At 41.1% G+C, this 17290-nt stretch overlaps 3 protein-coding genes across 6 annotated transcripts; 2 read left to right on the top strand and 1 right to left on the bottom strand.

Moving 5' to 3' along the window:
* Positions 1 to 295: 295 nt before the first annotated feature.
* ccdc85b (coiled-coil domain containing 85B) lies at positions 296 to 3382 on the top strand. The gene has a single exon (XM_010902737.4). It carries the CDS (start codon positions 1442 to 1444, stop codon positions 2042 to 2044), a length of 603 nt encoding a protein of 200 aa, XP_010901039.1. The 5' UTR covers positions 296 to 1441; the 3' UTR covers positions 2045 to 3382.
* An 866-nt stretch (positions 3383 to 4248) lies between these two features.
* On the bottom strand, positions 4249 to 9523 carry fosl1a (FOS like 1, AP-1 transcription factor subunit a). Of its 2 annotated transcripts, none has more exons than XM_020045806.2 (4): positions 7944 to 9523; positions 7227 to 7481; positions 5898 to 6005; positions 4249 to 5721 (listed from the first exon to the last, which is right to left on the bottom strand). In XM_020045806.2, the coding sequence occupies exons 1-4, from the start codon at positions 8073 to 8075 to the stop codon at positions 5152 to 5154; spliced, it is 1065 nt and encodes a 354-aa protein (XP_019901365.2). In that variant the 5' UTR covers positions 8076 to 9523; the 3' UTR covers positions 4249 to 5151. The 2 variants fall into 2 exon arrangements, with proteins under 2 accessions (XP_019901365.2, XP_010901026.2); XM_010902724.4 differs by having other exon boundaries at positions 7227 to 7484; positions 7944 to 9521.
* Positions 9524 to 13285: 3762 nt separating this feature from the next.
* On the top strand, positions 13286 to 17154 carry yif1a (Yip1 interacting factor homolog A (S. cerevisiae)). 3 transcript variants are annotated; one of them, XM_010902698.4, is made up of 9 exons: positions 13286 to 13343; positions 13749 to 13791; positions 14044 to 14288; positions 14994 to 15098; positions 15556 to 15634; positions 15746 to 15803; positions 15965 to 16120; positions 16234 to 16327; positions 16455 to 17154. In XM_010902698.4, the coding sequence occupies exons 2-9, from the start codon at positions 13758 to 13760 to the stop codon at positions 16611 to 16613; spliced, it is 930 nt and encodes a 309-aa protein (XP_010901000.1). In that variant the 5' UTR covers positions 13286 to 13343; positions 13749 to 13757; the 3' UTR covers positions 16614 to 17154. The 3 variants fall into 3 exon arrangements, with proteins under 3 accessions (XP_010901000.1, XP_010901007.1, XP_010901014.1); XM_010902705.4 differs by having other exon boundaries at positions 13288 to 13339; XM_010902712.4 differs by lacking the exon at positions 13286 to 13343 and adding an exon at positions 13350 to 13559.
* Positions 17155 to 17290: the final 136 nt, after the last annotated feature.

Genomic DNA, 17290 nt, shown 5'->3' with positions numbered 1-17290 from the left:
GTTATGACAGCATGCATGTATGAAAGTATATATATATATATTAGCTTAATAAAACAAACAAAACACTACAGTCTCAAATGTCTAATATTACTATTTCTAAACACATGCTTAGGGCTATCGAAAGAGTTTGACATTTCATACAGGCCAGACTAGATCAATAGTATATACACATTTTTATGATTTGATTTCTTTCACTGGAAACGCTATTCTTTTACCGTAAAGCCAGGAAGACTGAACGGAAAGGGAGGGAGAAGGCTTCGGAAAAGGGGGCATTCCTACAGCATCCTCCTTTACAACAACCCTGAGAACAACCAGAAATATGAATGCTCGCGAATGACCTTGTTTTTGACAATAACTGTGTAGCTTAATATCAAGATTTTTGTATCAATATGAAAACAAGAACCATCTAAAAAATGTGGTCTGTATCGAAATCCTCCTGATATTTTTTTTTTTTGCAATTTCGTCTTTTTATAAAAAAAAAGCCTGCATAGATATTACCACGCGTTTGTATGTATTTTCACGTGAACGGCGTATAAAGGAAAATCCCAATATTTTTAAATGGGCGTCATTTTCAGAAATTCAATGAGAAAAACCAAACCCGAGGAGACATCCGCTTGATAAGTGACACTGGAAGAAGGCGGACATTGTTAGTCTCCTCTTGCACAAACCAATGCAATATGATGATCAGGAATCGGGATTCATATTTTTGGGGGTAACTTCGTGTTTTTTTTTTTATTTCAAGTGATTGCTTCAGTTGCTAGCGTAATCAAAGGGGATGTTATACCATGAACAAATCCTCCGCACAGAGGGAGTAGGCTACAACCTTTACACGGACAGAACGAACGGCGTTTCCATTGAGCACGTCATTTTTGATAAGGACATGGAAATATCAGTTAAGGGACGTTATTATAGTTTTATCCAACGTTTTCCGATGTAGTAATACGAGATACTACAAGATAATAAACGAATCAGGATTGAAAAGGCACGAAAACCTCACCCTGCTGTCGGTAATCAAGTAGTCTAAAGAAAAGGGAAAACTGGACAGTATTGCACACTCCCTCCCTAAAGGCCTGTTACCGTTTGACATTAGAATGATGCATTGATATTGGACTGAAATTACACATTGTTTTTTATAGCAAGTTACCGTGTTCAGGGAATTGTATAGCCCTTGCAGAAAAACGCCGTGAAGCATGTGCTGTGCCTATTATTGATAGGTAACAAGAACCGCTATCGGGGCACATTTTGCATCGCTAGTGGGCTAAAGGCATTACACAGTAATACACTTCGTGGTTAGCAGGAAAAAGTCTACTGTACATGCCACATTCTGAGCATCCCGGGAATTGTGTAGGCTACAGTTGCCGAAGTTCGTTGTGACCTCAACTGCCTGTGGTCAGGAAAGGCATTTTTCTCTCAGGTTTACATTGCAGTCGGTCGACACACCATGGGGAGTGACAGTGAGATCTACAACAGAGAGTTGTCAAAGATGTCTGACGAGGATTTGCTCGCTTGCTCTAAAGAAGAGCTGGTGAGTCGCCTGCGTAAAGAGGAGTCTGAAAAGATCTCTGCTCTTATCCAGCGTGGGCGCCTGATAAAAGAAGTAAACAAACAATTGCAGGGCCACCTTCTCGAGATCAGGGAGTTAAAAACAATCAACCAGCGTCTCCAGGAAGAAAATACAGAATTGCGCGACTTGTGCTGCTTTCTTGACGATGACCGGCTAAAGGTGAAAAAGCTAGCCCGGGAATGGCAGCTGTTCGGTCACCACGCAGCCAAAGTGATGCGCGAGGATCTAGGCGGCTACTTGAAAAAACTGTCCGACCTAGAGCGCATGCAAGACGTATTGTTAAAGGAGAATCTGGACCTCAAAGAACTCTGTCTAGTCCTGGAGGAGGAGTGTGTCAGCAGGAGTGATTCCAGTCCAGGTGGATCCACAGAACTCAGCATGCCGTGTATGGTGTCCCGAGACCTGGGAGATGGAAGTTCCAGCACTGGGAGTGTGGGTAGTCCGGACCAACTCCATTTGGTGTGCTCACCTGATGACTGAAGATGGGACTGGCACGGTTACTTTCACTAATTAGTGGGAAAAACATGATAAAGACATTAATTTGGGACTAGGAAACAAGCTGACAGAGGAATGGAATTGTTTACAGCATCCAGAACATTGTTGGGATAGCCTACCTTTCAGAAGATAGCCTGTTACAACACGGAAGCATCTCAAGAATTGCAGCCATTCAGGTGTGCCTTCTGCGCCTGCCGCTGTCCTAACTAAAACTTGAAAAGGCTACTCAAGAAAAATTAAAAAGAGGTATGACAGGCCGACAGAGACGTTGGATACACGATATCAAGAATTATAAAATGATATGTTTCAACTGTATTATTGTTTTATTATTTTTTACTTTCCGAAATTTTTTGTGGAGGTTGTCCTGTTTTCAGTGATCGAGACTGTATATAGTTAGGCCTAACAGGTGTTAATGGAAAGAGGTAAGGTTAGAATGTTATCACAAGCACTGGACTGTACTGGATGTGGAGTACTTTTTATCGCATTGCACTGGACAACCATGTATCTTTGTAGACGCATATCTCAATCCAGATTTGAGCCATACTAGTCTAATGTAGCCTACACGATACCCAAAAGCACTGAACATTTTGAAGAATGAGTGACGATTTTTGTGAGATCTTTAACATTTAGGTCATGTAGATAATGCATTCTATCCCTCAGGTCAGGATTGGAGTGCCGTGCGTAAGAAATCACAAACACACAAAAGTGTGTATTATTGACGCTGTTTAGGCTGCCATTCAGTTTTACACGGAAATTGCACGAGATACATTGTGTGCCACAGTAATTTAGGCTGTACAGTGAACGACGATGTGATGGCACCGCTGGTTTGTGTCTTGCACCAGCATCTAGCGTCATTTAGGTCTTATTAGGATAGGGCCTACTGAACTGCCCATGGTGCTCTCAGACGGCTACGATGGGTTATCAAACTGGAAGCTCTGGACTGGATTGTATAGGATGATTGATTGCTGGTATTTTGACAAGACTCTTGTGTTTTGGTTTTGTTGTTTATTACGTTATTTTTATTATATTTGTTATGATTACTCAAATAATTACGACTGCTTCACGTTTTCCATAGGAATCCGATAGTCAGGATGCCAATATAAACTCATGTTTCCTTGTAATTCTGTAAAGATACTCCATCATTGTATTCATTAACCTATCAGTATTGACCTGTCAGTATTACTTTATCGACGAATACCCGTTTATTTTAAAAGCATATAAAACATGCTCATGGATTGGATAAGATTAGCTTTCTTGTTGGCTGTGATTGGTGGGCTGCTCCTAGTACATTGAAGAGCTTTAAATACACTGGCTGAGACACTGCTCCTGGTTGTGACTTTTCATTGTGTGCATGTGACTGAAGAAAGAAATTAGTTTTACTTCATGAGTGATTGATCCCTCAAACCTGTTTGTTATGACTTGTTTGTCCCGGACTGCAGTTGATAGATGTTCCTGTCTGTGTCATACAGCCCGCTGTTCTGGATATTCATCACTTTTATTTTTCAGCCATTATTTTTTTTTTGCACACTAAGGGAATCCAGACAGGACGGTCAAGTTTTCACCCACATAGTGATACACAAAAAGCTCCTTTGACCGAGAGGAGCACATGGGCACTCTCTTTCTCTCGTGTAACCGCTCTTTTTTTTATTTTATCAGTGCCATCATATGCTTTCTAGGCCTCGTGTCAGTGAGTGACTCACTTCATTTGTGGGAAATACAGTAACAGGAGAACTCTGTGTTCAGGACTGAGGATTAAGGTCAGGTTTTTCGACCTTTGTTCCCCAGACTGTCACTGGATCTACAACTACAACGGGTGTGGATTAGGGTTAGTTAAATTAGGTGTGAGGAATAATGTGAGCCATTGGGGTGTTTTTTAACATTTTGTCCTGTACTCATTTGTTTCCCCCTCTGATCATCTCTTGTGGCCTGACGGTTCCTCTACTATGGGACTCCCCCCATACGTTTTCATATAACTTACTCATTTTTATCTTCTGCCAGGAAAATAAATCTAAAGAGTGCCGTTCCATTCAATCAAACCCAGATGTCCCAAATGTGAACCCGATCTCTTCCTTCTCATTATCTATCGTATTCACCCCATCTGAAATGAATCTGTTATTTGAATGTCTGTATATGAGTCAGTTATACAGGACTTTCCCATTAAGAATGATAACCAGAAAGGAAATGGATCCCCATTCAGTGAGATGGAACCACTTCCAGAGTGATGTTTTATAGCATATCATATTTTAAAAGTTTTAAACACTGACACAATTATCTATACAATAATTTCCTCAAACATTCACAACTGAACTTTGTCTTTATCGTTTCTTTATTGTCCAATTTTGTATAATCGCATCTAAATGAAGGCACTGCCCACTAGACTCTCACATGGGTGAACAGACATTATAAAAAATATAGCACACTCTCAACAATAAATACATTTTTATATATTCTATATTTATTTTCCTATGGTCCTGCCTTAGTTGTTTTTCAAATTCTCTCCTAAATAATGCAGTTTTGCATTCAGTCAAATAAATTATATTGTATGAAAGATACAATACGAAAACTCTGAATGCACTGTTTATATAAAGATAGCTAGCATACATAAGAGGGTTTATATAAAACTTTGCATGCATTAATTATATATGGTCAAACAACATTGAAGTGTTAATTACAATGTACTAGCCTACCAAGTTGTTATAGGTAATAAAGGCTGTGGTTCATATACAATCTTTAATGAACATGGCTATAGTTCCTACAATACAAGCTTTTGTATTTCTGTTTGCACATTTAGCTAAATTCTACATTTTGGGATTTGATAATAACATATATATAGGGTCAGGAGTCACTTACGTCAGAGAAAAGAAAAAAACAGTGTAACAAAATAATACTTTAAATATTTGTTCATTAACCTCATGCTTTTTCTTTGTCAGTGGGTTAGCTTTAGTGTGTCTAGGGGCTATCAGCAAATGTGAAGTCACAGAGGAAATATCTGCTTTTAGCATATCGTTACTTTAGTGAATGTGACCTATAGCATCGTCGCCATCTTCATAACCGTCTGTGTTTTGTCGTTTAGTCCTTTCCGATTACCCTGGTCACAGTGTAATGACGGTAGGGGAGTTTAAGGAGTGATCTGATTGGTCCCCACTGCTGCTGCTACGACGATGTGCGATACTACAGGGCTGGGTGTTTCGAGACTGCTGGGCGGTACCGACTTGAGAGGAAGATGACGGAGCTGGTAGGACCTGGGATGAAGTAGTGGAACTGGAATCCAGGGAGCCGGAAGGATAATTGAACACCAAACTAGCCGTAAACGGCGTAAGAGTTGGAGTAGAGATCAGAATCGGGGTGTGGAGGGACTCTGATTCCGTGGCAACGGCGGAGGCGGTAGCTAGGCCGACGGGGATGGTAATTTTGGGTTTGGGCTTCTCAATCTTTAATTGGCTCTTTGCTGAGGGCCCTGGTAGGTGAGAAAGCTCAGGCTCGATTTTGATCACTCCCAATGAGAGGAGGTCTGAGCTCTGGTCAGAATCCGAGTCAGAGTCCTGGATCTTGCAAATGGGGCGGTGGGCCTCTAGGACTAACTGCAGCTTCTCCTTCTCCTTCTGTAGTTCAGCAATCTCCTTCTGCAGACGGGACTTTTTGCCTTCCAGCTCGTCCGTTTCCTAAGAGACAGAGTAGAATAGGTCAGGGTTCCCATGTCATTCTGTTCTTTTCAAACTTTCAAACTGCCAGAGAAATCCAGCGGTTGACACACCAAAGTCACGTGCCTGAGAGTCTCGCGATTCCCGAGGTAAAAATGCATGTTCATTGATGTCCAGAACAAAAAAATCCCACTTACGCTTTGCAGCGTGTCAGTTAGTTCGCGTCGACGGTTGCGACACTTTGCAGCTGCGTGTTTGTTCCGTTCCCTCCTTATCCTGCGTCTCTCCAGCTCCTCCGGGGACAACTGAAATGACAGAAAGGCATTGGTGAGTCAGTGACGGTTGACAGTGAAAGGAAGGGTTAGGGATGATGAAATACTACCACCATGTGTTGGTGGTTAGTCACTACATTCAAACGTATGTTTTACTATGGACTTTCATAACATCTGTCACACCCTTCCTTCAATTGAGTTTAACATTTTGTCCAGTTCTTTGCCTGTGTTCATTCAATTTATCCAGTATTGTACTTGGATGAGTCATCCCCAACCCCCCCTTGTGACTCAGGTATGAGTCATATGACTTGCCCTGGTGAGTCACATGATAGCCCGTTTCCTGTCCCATCAAATTTCTGCCACTCAACCAAAGATGGCGGGTAAGGGAAGACAGTTAACTCAGGTCATTTGGTCAGTTACGGTCTGCTTAACATGTCGCACTTCCAATGAAACAGAAATCTCCAAACTGGGGAAGGGATATCTTGCTTCCTCTTCCCTTTATGACTCAGCTATACATTCTAGTAAGTGAAAACCAAAACATATGAAAAAAGCCTACTCTCAAAGAAAACAAAACCTAGTATTTAGCAATTGCATAATTACTCAACCATCTTACTTTCTATGAATTGGCGCAAATGTTCTTCTAGGAAAGTCAGAAAGTTTATATAAAACACTCAAATTGTTTTAGTACTCAGCCCATTATGTCACAAATCCAATGAAAGGTGTATGTCACACAATGGTCAAGCAGATCAGTGTACATAGCTGTTCCAAAGTACAGCGGGGCCCACCAACAACAGACATGTAGCTGACTGTTGCTCTATATAAACTTTCCCCCAAAAAACCATCCCACTGGAAAGAAAGCAATCAGTTACAAGTGTTTTCTGAAATATCCTTTTGATCCGATCGGATCTGTAAGGGCGTGTGAATAAATCTTTGCCAAGAGACGTGCAAGTCACACACTACAGGATATTACACACTGCTGGCACACTGACTCAACTGTCTGCAGTTGCACGACTCAGTCTCATCAAAAGTCCTCCAGTTACTCTCTGGGGCTAGTCGACAACAACTACCCCAAAGAGGACATGCTAAATAGTACCGCTTGAAAATCCAAATGTACATTGTGACAAGTCACTTGTTTTATCTACATTTTGGTCAAATATCCAAGCACATTTGGGAACAACACCAATCAATGTTCTGAATGACATCCCATATTATGAGTTTTACACTCCATTGGCCAGAGACCAGACATGTTCTCACCTGTTCGTCGTTCCTGCGTCTCGTTGTGCTCCCAGAACTCCCTGCTGCTCTTATGACCCCTTGTCTGTAGTGGTGCGCCTGGGAAAGTGTGGGGGGGAAGGACCTCAGTCCTGCGACAGGTGCGTACGGAAGTCGGGGATGCTGCGAGGGGCCAGGAGGCCCCATCAGGGAGGGCTGGACCAACCACTGGAGGTCTTGGTTGGAGGTAATGGCATTCAAACTAGGGACGAAGTGGCTGCTTCCTGCCACAGTAAACTTCTGGAGGTAAAGAAAGGAAACATATTTTTGTATTTAAGTTGATTGACATTGCTGATAATTCACTGTCTAAGCCATGTGGCTTAGACAGTGAAATGGCATGGATAAAAAAAAAAAAAAACATCCAACATGTGTATAAATTCAATACAATATCAATTCACATTGATTTAACAATCAATGTTAAATAGTAATAATATACCATTACCAGTCACAAGTAATAGCCTAATAGATAATTAAAAGCCTAATATATAATTGGCAACAAAATAGCTATTAAACCATTATTACACTAAAGTAACCTATATTACAATTCCATCACGAATGTTTTCACCACCAACTTTTTATTACAGTGTGCAAAGTATATACAAGTATACACTATCACCATTCTTGAAGAGAACATTAAAAATCTGAATTATAATGTCACATTTACTAATGTCAACACAGGCCAGTGACAGGTGTGTCTACCTGATCTTGTTGAGTCGGAGCGGTGCTGGTGCTCTGGGACACAGGGCTCGATCCGGTCTGGGGTGATCCAGACTCGCTGTTGGAGAACGTAGAGCTGCCCCCTCTGCCTAAGTTTCCAAAGTTTCGGTACATCGTTTCTTTACTGTAAGCTGCTATCCAGATTCGCGATGTGTACGAAGTAATCCAGACAAGTTCACTGATGACCACCCGAATAGTGTTCGGGTAAAGTAACACGTTCACTATTCAAACCAAGGGCACACCCACCTTATTGCGGGAAATAAGTAGCTAGATGCAGTGTGAAAGGGGAAAATCAAACTGCTAAAGAAATTATTGTTCTTATGTGTTACATAAACTCCTAATTATTTTAAGTAAATACTATTTACGTTCATACCTCAATTAAGTTACCCTACAAGGTATTGAGTGATAGTGGAAATATTAACGACCAAATCGATACCATAGTATTTTTCCACCCCTCCAAATGGGCTCGTCCGTTTTCTGCAGGTCACGTTTGGATGACGTATGTGACCACATATGGTGTGTTTCCTCCAGAATGTGATCCTGGGGTTCCTTTTTTTGACAGTAGCGGAAAGCGCGCTTTCATTGAATTCTACACGTTTTGTCCAATGCTTGCATTCATTCATTTTCACAATCATCGTACATGAGCCGATTAAGTCTTGTTTTATGAAAACTAAAAACATCACATAAATAGCCAATAATAACGAGGTATTGTCCGTAACGAACAGCCAAATTGTGTTGATTGTTAGGTTGTTTTTAGTATTTAAATGTGCCTTCTGTAAGACATAACTGAATGTTAGCCAATAACACATTTTCTAACTATACATGCGAAGACTGAAGGTTTTGAGGTTTCTGAATGTCTTGTGGTTCGGACATATTTTCTACCACACCACATCAAGTGCTGCCGAAGGGGGTGAGTCAGCAGAATGACAGTGTAGTTGGATTATTTCTCCATCCGACCATGCCAACTGTCCTTGGCAGTGCTAGTAGCACGCGGCTTTCTATGTAGCGTACCGTGAAAAGATTCAGTAAAAATGCTTGGGTTCATTAATGTGACTCGCTGCTGTTTCTACGAGGCGGCACTAAACAGCTGCAGCCTAGGAGCCGCGGGTCTCACTTGGCTCAATTGGGGTCGACTTCCCGACATGGTTGACTCATCTGTTATGAATAACGTGCTAAGCATTATTTCAGCCAAAAACATATATCCATCTGTAACTTATACCGGTGTTTTCCCCCTCTAAAAATTGTTATACTTTTAAAAAACCCTCATGTTTTATGGTACAGACCCAGATTAATTTGCATAGTTAATTTGTGTACGGGGAAAAAAAACTAAAGGACAGTTTTCTAAAAGACGAAGGGACGAACCATCGGCAACATCTATTAGGACAAATGTGTGTGAATTGAATATAACCATAGGCCTAGTTTAAAATTATGACCGTTGTATCGTCATGACAATGTACGTTTTTTACGTGTTGTTTTGTCGCTCGACATCATAACGAGATTAGCGCAGATCGAAAGTGAAGAGATTTTATACAGCTCCGGAAACAATTAAGTGACCACTGCACCTTTTTCTTTCCATAAAAGTCGAAAGGGAAGGTTTTGAGTGAGTAATAGATCGAAGGATTAAAATTAAAAGACCACTGCAAATTGAACGCTTCGGTTCCAGACTCAAAACTTTCCTTTTCAACTTTTTTTGGAAAGGAAAGAAAATGGTGCAGTGGTCTCTTAATTTTTTCCGGAGCTGTATGAGTCCTCATACATATGGACACCTGACTTTCATGTTACACTTTTCCACATTGTCGCTCCTTTTGGGTTACCATAATAATAGGTGTTAGGGTTAGTTGTGTTCAGGTTAAAGTGGAAGATGACTTATATGTCTCAGGAATGCCATGATGACACACCCTTTTAGAGTCTACGACATGCCACAACATGCTGGAGGCTCCGCTATTGACTCAGACGTGCATCATTTCCAAATTACAGACGTAGACTACATTTACATACATAGGAGAAGTTGTACCACAAACACACGCGCGTACACACACACACACACACTGTAAAAACGGAGAAGAAAATGATTTCCCCTTAAAATACCGTTTTGAGTAACTCTAGCCTTCAACATTAGCCTTAAAGACCTTTGCGATTGACGTTCGTTTTTTTAAACATCCCATTTTCGTCTGGATGTGTTTTATGTTGCTTTATGTACCTGTAAATTAGAATCACTATCAAACCTGTGTCAGACATGAAATTCCACGTTTGAAAGTGAGTGGTTTTGGTGACTTGAGACAAAAACTTGCACATGAATGACAAAATAAAAAAATTTTAGGGACTGTTTTTGGCTCAACAGCGTAACTTGCAGAACTAGTGGCCAACAGTCACTGACTACATTTTTAACCTCTAACTGCAGTGGGCTTAAAAATGGTCAACACTGAGTGTTTTTGGTTGTCCTAAATAAATCTACTTTGAAACAAAGGTATACACTTCACACACCTGTGATGGACACTTAAGAATGTCAGGTGTATGGTGATTCATAGCAAGGTTGTCTGCTGGTGATTTATTACCCAGTTTGTGTGTGTGTGTGTGTGTGTGTGTGTGGGTGGGGGTGGGGCAGAACAAATAGGGGGCGCTTCTATCATTCCACTCTAGCACTATCAATGTATATGAGCTGTAATGTTGCCACTAAAACTCAAACTTAAATAAACGTAAAGTATATATCATATATGGTACTGGTGTATTCTTTAATATAAGCTGATACCTACGTGTGTGAGGCTGCTATTTTTTTCTAACCAGATTTGTTTAGAAACGGACCATGTATAATTTACCATTATTTAGATAATTGTATCCCCATTTGTATAGTGAAATCCAAGCGTGCGCACACACACACACTAACCCCATATTCCAAATCTGACCCTTAACATAACTCTAGACTTAATATATCTATATTTTTCATGTTGAGCAGAAACATGTCCTCACCAATTTTGACCTGATTTTGAGGACATTTGGTGTATATTAGACCTTAAGACTTTCCTCTGCCACTAATTCCTAAGTGAACTTACTGCCCCTTATCTCAATGTTGAGTTTGTGCCTCCTAAACTCTGATGTACCCTGGATGCTTCAATTGGATGCTAAGCCCAAACCCGATTTAACCCCACATCAACCTTTGCTAATGCAACTCCCATATCATCATCACTATTATGTGAAGTTCACTGCTTCATGGCTTTTGCTGTGGTGTTTAGTGACTACTGTTTTATCCACTGAAGCTAATCTATTTCCCTGATCAAAAGGGGCGGACACAAATGTTAGTGTTTCATCAGTGAAATGTTCTGGTAAGACATTCAAATGAAATGAAACAAAATTATTTCCGTAACCCTAACTATGAGCTGAAAAAAGCGTGAATTACAGCAGGCAGTCCCACTCGTTTGATGGTGTTGCTAGTTTGTCGGATGTGACTTTCGCTTCCTTTGTGAGATAAGATTTCATCACAGAATGTCGTCCCAAATTCTCACAAAAATGGATGTTGCATGCAAACCGTTTGGGCCACTAAAACATTTACAATAAGTGGATTCCTTGGAACACAGAGAGGTTACCAGAGGGGCTCACCTCTGTGTCATACACACACTGCTATGTAAAAGTAGGCTATTCCATGTTTTTATGGTGCAGTCAATTATGGTAAAAGCATGGAGATAAATTGAATGGTATTCAAATTACATTTCAAATGACCAGTGAATATTGCTTATAAATATTGTCAAATAATAGTATATTAGCTGAGTGCAAACCAGAAATAAAGAAAAAGATTTCTGAGACTCTTTAATGTCAGACGTCATTTAAAGCACTTTAATGAGAAGGCCTTTTCACATTACACCTATAGCCTGACTCAGAATTTACCGCACCCCCTTGAGGTTGAGGATGCGCGGTACTACTTTAAAAGCTCTTTCCTTTAAGTTTTAATAAACACACACCACTTAGTCTGTATCAAAATTGGTTACTGCCCCTGGTGTACCTCAGAATTGTCTGCACTAATCCCACGTAAACTATTGGTCTGGAATGTAGCGTTTTGGCCTGCAAAGTCCCGTCTGAAAGGCGCTTCAAGCAATCAGTGCACTCAAGCATTTAAGAAAACAAAGGTCGGATTTTACAAGCGGCTGAAATGGGTTTTCTCAAAAGGGTGGCTGGCGTCTCCCTCAGAGATAGGGTGAGAAGCTCAGTCATCCGCGAGGAACTCGGAGTAGAGCCGGTGCTCCTTTGCATCGAATCGAGCCATTTGAGGTGGTTCGGGCATCTGGTAAGGATGCCCCCAGGACTTCTCCCCAGGGAGGTGTTCCAGGCACGTCCAGCTGGGAGGAGACCTCGGGGTAGGCCCAGGACTAGGTGGAGAGATTATATTTTGACACTGGCCTGGGAATGCCTTGGGATCCCCCAGTCAGAGCTGGCTAATGTGGCTCGGGAAAGGGAAGTTTGGGGTCCCCTGCTGATGCTGCTGCCCCCGCAACCCAATACCGGATAAGCGTATGAAGATGATGATGATGAGGCCGGATTATAATAACAGCAAGTGTTGAGTGTTTCTGACTGTAAAAAGTTCTGGAACACTAGAAAATCCATTGTAAACAAAAATGCATAATCTCAACTACCTATATTACTCAAATACAAGAACATAGTCTCTAGCGACAAAGATAAAAATGAAGAGAGCCAACAGTCAATTTGTCAAGGCTAGCCAAACATTTGAATCTGCCCTGCTTTCTCAGGATGCCAGCATTGCTGCGCCTACCCCCTGTAGTGTTTTTCTCCATCCTGTATTTCCTTCCAATCAGTGCTGCTGAATGAGGCGTGGAGGGAATTGCGTTATCAAGAGCTTTACATGTCAACTGGGCTTGATGATCTGGATCCTTTTTTCCTGAGTCCAGCGCTATTAAACCCCTCATTATAGCTTTAATCCCAGAGGCGGCCGGCACCATTCCTCTTCGCAACGGGGTGGGGTGTTATACACTGGCTATTGCAGGCCCCATCCTGCCCTGCCTGCCTTTCTAAAGATTTGACTGCCCGGTCGACAAACAGTTAACCAGCCCTGTTGAGTCCCACAACATGTACACATGTTAGCTATTTAGAACGTGAGAAACATTTGATTTGCATAGCAAGCATACACTTCATAGTATTTCTAGAAAAATGTATTGTACAGTTAAATTAATAATTATTGAAGGAACTTACAACTTAATCATGAATCAGAAAGACTGATATTGCGAAAATCCAATCACTGTACAGCGTCTATCTTGATATGGACCAATAGATGTGTTTTACTTATCCACGCTGCCACGCAGGCACAGACAAGTCGACCAATAATAGCTACGGTAAATGAAAAGGGGCGGGTTCTCGGAAGCACCATCTTACACGTAGGTAGGCTTAAGTTTAGGCTTTTTAAATAGTTAATGTTTTATTCCTTCACTATGTCCTGATGTTATCGATTTGTATACGGTATTCCATACGTTATAGTGCTTTAATTAACAGTTTCAGTTCAGACTAATGATAGGAAAACCTTACCAGTTCTTTTTGATGATTTGATATACTAATACTCTAGCTAGCTAGCTATCAGGCAGAGCTACGAAGAGTAAGGTAAACGGCGAAAATAAATGCTGCTTTACAGTAGTGGCTACTAACTAGATACAAACTTAACATTGATGTGGTTGTACTTGCAAGCATTGAACAATGGCTGATATTTGATGTTAAGGTCCAGCGACATACTAAATGTAGCTATAGACCGCGTTTTAGAACCCCAAACGTTGTGTTTCTATTTTTGAACAGCTGTTTACAATGGACCTTTCACATCATGGCTACCGAGCAAGTGGTAAGTAGCTTAGTATAGATAGCTATATTCTACGCTTAGTTAATAATATCTGTATATTCATATTGTGTATATATATTTAAATTTCGTAACAGTCCTAGAACATATGATTGTCATGACCCAACCACTTACACGTTTTCTTAGTACAAGACATGTTCACGTTCCATTTCATGTTAATAAGAAATCATACAACACGACCTGTTATCATCTCCCTACCTGCACGAACCCCTGGCGTCCCTATGTGTCCCTCTATAGCGAAGCCAAGGGCTCGTGCTGCGCCCCCTGCCGGGGACCCCCTCCTGTTCGATGATACCAGTTCGGCTGCAGCACCAATGAACAGTCAGGGTTACTACACTCCCGGGTACGACATGGGAGGTGCTCCTCCGGGAGGGCCGGGGAATGCTGGGGTCAACAACCTGTTTGCCGACCCAATGGCCAGTGCTGCTATGATGTATGGATCTTCCTTGGCCAACCAGGGAAAGGATATGGTCAACAAGGAGGTGAGAGAATGACACTGCAGGCACTGTGGAGTGTCGTCACAGTGACGACTACATTCTAATGAACAAACCGCTGATTAGTCGACAGTTGTGACCGATTGTAGTTGTTTTTTTGTTGTCTTCTCGTAGTTCATCTTTAAAGCCCCCTAAGCAGGTTTGTATACTCCTGATAACCAATGCAGATGTGGTGTATTTTAGCTATTGACACCTCAGACTCTAAAGCAGTGCAGAGGTATTATTCAAATATGTTTCATTAGAAGCCACCAAATAAACAGTTGCAGATGTTGAGAGAATGGGTGTGTCATTTTTACATACCAGAAGCCAAACAAACGAAACATGTATAGAAGGCACCAGAATGGAAGCACATGAATTGGGTGTTGTTCAGATAGTAATTCTGGTGCCAAATTATGTAAATAAGAGCAGACGTGCTGCCAGATGTTCTCCATATTTAAAACTGTTGTTTAAAGTATAATTCTTTTCAAATCCATATTTTTTCCAGACTGTGTAAGTGACATGATTTAATAACCTTAGTGTGTGGATTTATTTAGCAATGCTTACGCATGCAACAAGGCCCATGTGGAGAACGCATTGGAAGCTTTGTCACACTGTTGCCAGTGAGTCTTGATTGTAGGTGAGAGTGCGCCGGCCGTCTTTGGCAGCGCCTGTCCTGACATTTTTGGGAACTTGTGCAATCTCTCTGCCTTTCAGATCAGCAGATATGTGTCTGTGAACAAACTGAAGTACTTCTTCGCTGTCGATTCCAAATATGTAATGAAGAAACTCTTACTCCTCATGTTCCCATACACGCATCAGGTATTTTATTACACGGACCACAGATACATCGTTCTAACTCCTAATGTTCCACGGATCACAGATAGAACGTCCCTGTGCATTATGTTCCCAAGCTTATATCGGCCAACGACAGTGTATGACCGAAGTGTCAAGGCCAAAGACTGTCTTGGCATTGCGTCTTTGTCTGGTCAAAGTGTTTTCTTGCACGTGTCAGTATCCAAACAAGATAGTTGCTCCTTAATCACGCTGCTAGTTTGTGTGTGTATGTTGGCGTCACACAGAAGACCTCACATTTTGATCTATAGTTCCAGATAACACCCACAGCTACATGTGCGCTTCCACAACGTTTATTTTAGCCAGCCAGATTAGTTTCTGCTAATGTCCACACTCTGGTTAGGTTGAGCTGTGACCTGATAAACTGTCCCCACCCCTCTATATTGGGTAAATATGTTTGCTATTTGGTTTGTGATATCAACAGGACTGGGAAGTTCGTTACCACAGAGACACGCCTCTCACACCTAGGCATGATGTCAATGCGCCTGACCTTTATATACCTTGTGAGTTCATTTATCATATGTCCAACAACTGTTAGATATGAATGTGAAATAAAAAATCTATGACACAATCTTTGTACTGTTTTAATGTGTTATTGCTGTTTTATTTTTCAGCGATGGCTTTCATCACCTACATTTTGCTTACTGGGATGGCCCTTGGCATTCAAAAGAGGTTCATTCAAAAGAAAAGTTATTTAAAATTGAGCAGACATGGCCCTGCAAATGTATAATTTCAGTAATATTTCAGATAGAATATAAATTTTGGTCACACATGATTTGCCTGTAATTGTAAATTATGGACCGACTAATGTTTTCCCGTATCTTCAATGGCAGGTTCAGTCCAGAGGTGCTTGGTCTCTGTGCCAGTACTGCTCTGGTGTGGGTTGTCATAGAGGTCTTGGTTATGTTGCTGAGTCTGTACCTCCTCACTGTTCACTCTGACCTATCCACGTTTGATCTCATCGCCTATAGCGGATACAAATATGTTGGGTAAAGACTTCATTAATGACCTGTGTTGTTGTCTACACTCTGTCAGATGTGTTCTTGTTCATCTTAAAGGCCCTGTTTTTTTTTTTTTTAACTGTGGTTCTGCTTTGTTTTAGGATGATTTTTACAGTGCTGGGGGGCCTCCTGTTTGGCAGTGATGGCTACTTTGTGGCTCTTGCCTGGTCTTCGTGTGCCCTAATGTTTTTCATTGTAAGTAGCACTTGGTGACTCTGCAGAAATGTCCTGTTAATGATTTGGATTCTGACCATCTCTTGGCTTGTAATGCATGCTGGGTATATGAACGTCAGTGTGTTGACAGCGTGTTTGTTGCCCCCAGGTCCGCTCCCTCAAAATGAAGATTCTGTCGTCTCTCTCCAATGACCCCATGGGGGCCGGGGCAAGTGCCAAACCAAGACTCCGCCTCTACATCACCGTGGCCACTGCAGCCTTTCAGCCAATTATCATCTACTGGCTCACCTCACATCTGGTGAGGTGACCTGATATAGGAGTCTTTGGTATTGAACTTGAACCAGGAAACATGCTGATGCTTTCTACAAATTGGATAATTGTAAGTGTCACTGTTAACTGCCTTTCAGCTCATATGCCAGAAGGGTAAAAAATAGATAATGAGCTGTAGCTTGTGTTCAGCTTGTGGATTAAAATGTTAAGTGAACATAGATTTTTTGACTTCTCTTCAGTGTGATAACTTTTGTATTCAAGTTTGATGGATTGTCAAACTGGACGAATTATGTTTTTCCACCATGGGTGGTTTGCAAAGAGATTTTTGCCACCTTATTTAGAGAGAAAGGGCTTTGCATTTATGAAATTGAAAGTTATCGTTGAGGTTTCATTTTGCCCTTCAGTTTTTCTTTTAAAGTTTGGGAAATGATTGCGATGTGCTACCAGTGTCCTTGTTTTGTCACTATTCATCCATTCCATGTTAATCCCTCCTTTTTTATTTATCTAAACATTATGGAGCATGAACAAGTGTTATTTTTTTTTGTAGAAAAATAAACATTTTTTGCTTTCAATTTGAACTCTTGCCTTTGTCATTTTTTTAAGGTAATCTAATGTTTAAATGAGAGAATATAATTAAATCTGTACCACACTATCAATCGGTCTTGATTTTGGAATGCTGTTACACTCACTAATTACAAGTTCTTTGTACTTATT

Source organism: Esox lucius, chromosome 4 (genome assembly GCF_011004845.1).
Source record: "Esox lucius isolate fEsoLuc1 chromosome 4, fEsoLuc1.pri, whole genome shotgun sequence".
NCBI lineage: Eukaryota > Metazoa > Chordata > Actinopteri > Esociformes > Esocidae > Esox > Esox lucius.
Note: the sequence above shows the minus strand (reverse complement) of the source record. Positions and strands in the feature narration are given on the sequence as shown.

What these genes read in the sequence shown, in the direction of transcription:
- yif1a (XM_010902698.4), top strand. Translation starts at nt 13,758, where the DNA reads ATGGACCTTTCACATCATGGCTACCGAGCAAGTG. An exon ending in AGGATATGGTCAACAAGGAG is followed by an intron (nt 14,289 to 14,993) that starts GTGAGAGAATGA and finishes TCTGCCTTTCAG; the next exon opens with ATCAGCAGATATGTGTCTGT. An exon ending in GCCCTTGGCATTCAAAAGAG is followed by an intron (nt 15,804 to 15,964) that starts GTTCATTCAAAA and finishes CTTCAATGGCAG; the next exon opens with GTTCAGTCCAGAGGTGCTTG.
- fosl1a (XM_010902724.4), bottom strand. Translation starts at nt 8,075, where the DNA reads ATGTACCGAAACTTTGGAAACTTAGGCAGAGGGGGCAGCTCTACGTTC. An exon ending in GACGCAGGAACGACGAACAG is followed by an intron (nt 6,006 to 7,226) that starts GTGAGAACATGT and finishes CTGTCATTTCAG; the next exon opens with TTGTCCCCGGAGGAGCTGGA. An exon ending in TAACTGACACGCTGCAAAGC is followed by an intron (nt 5,722 to 5,897) that starts GTAAGTGGGATT and finishes TCTGTCTCTTAG; the next exon opens with GAAACGGACGAGCTGGAAGG.
- ccdc85b (XM_010902737.4), top strand. Translation starts at nt 1,442, where the DNA reads ATGGGGAGTGACAGTGAGATCTACAACAGAGAGTTGTCAAAGATGTCT.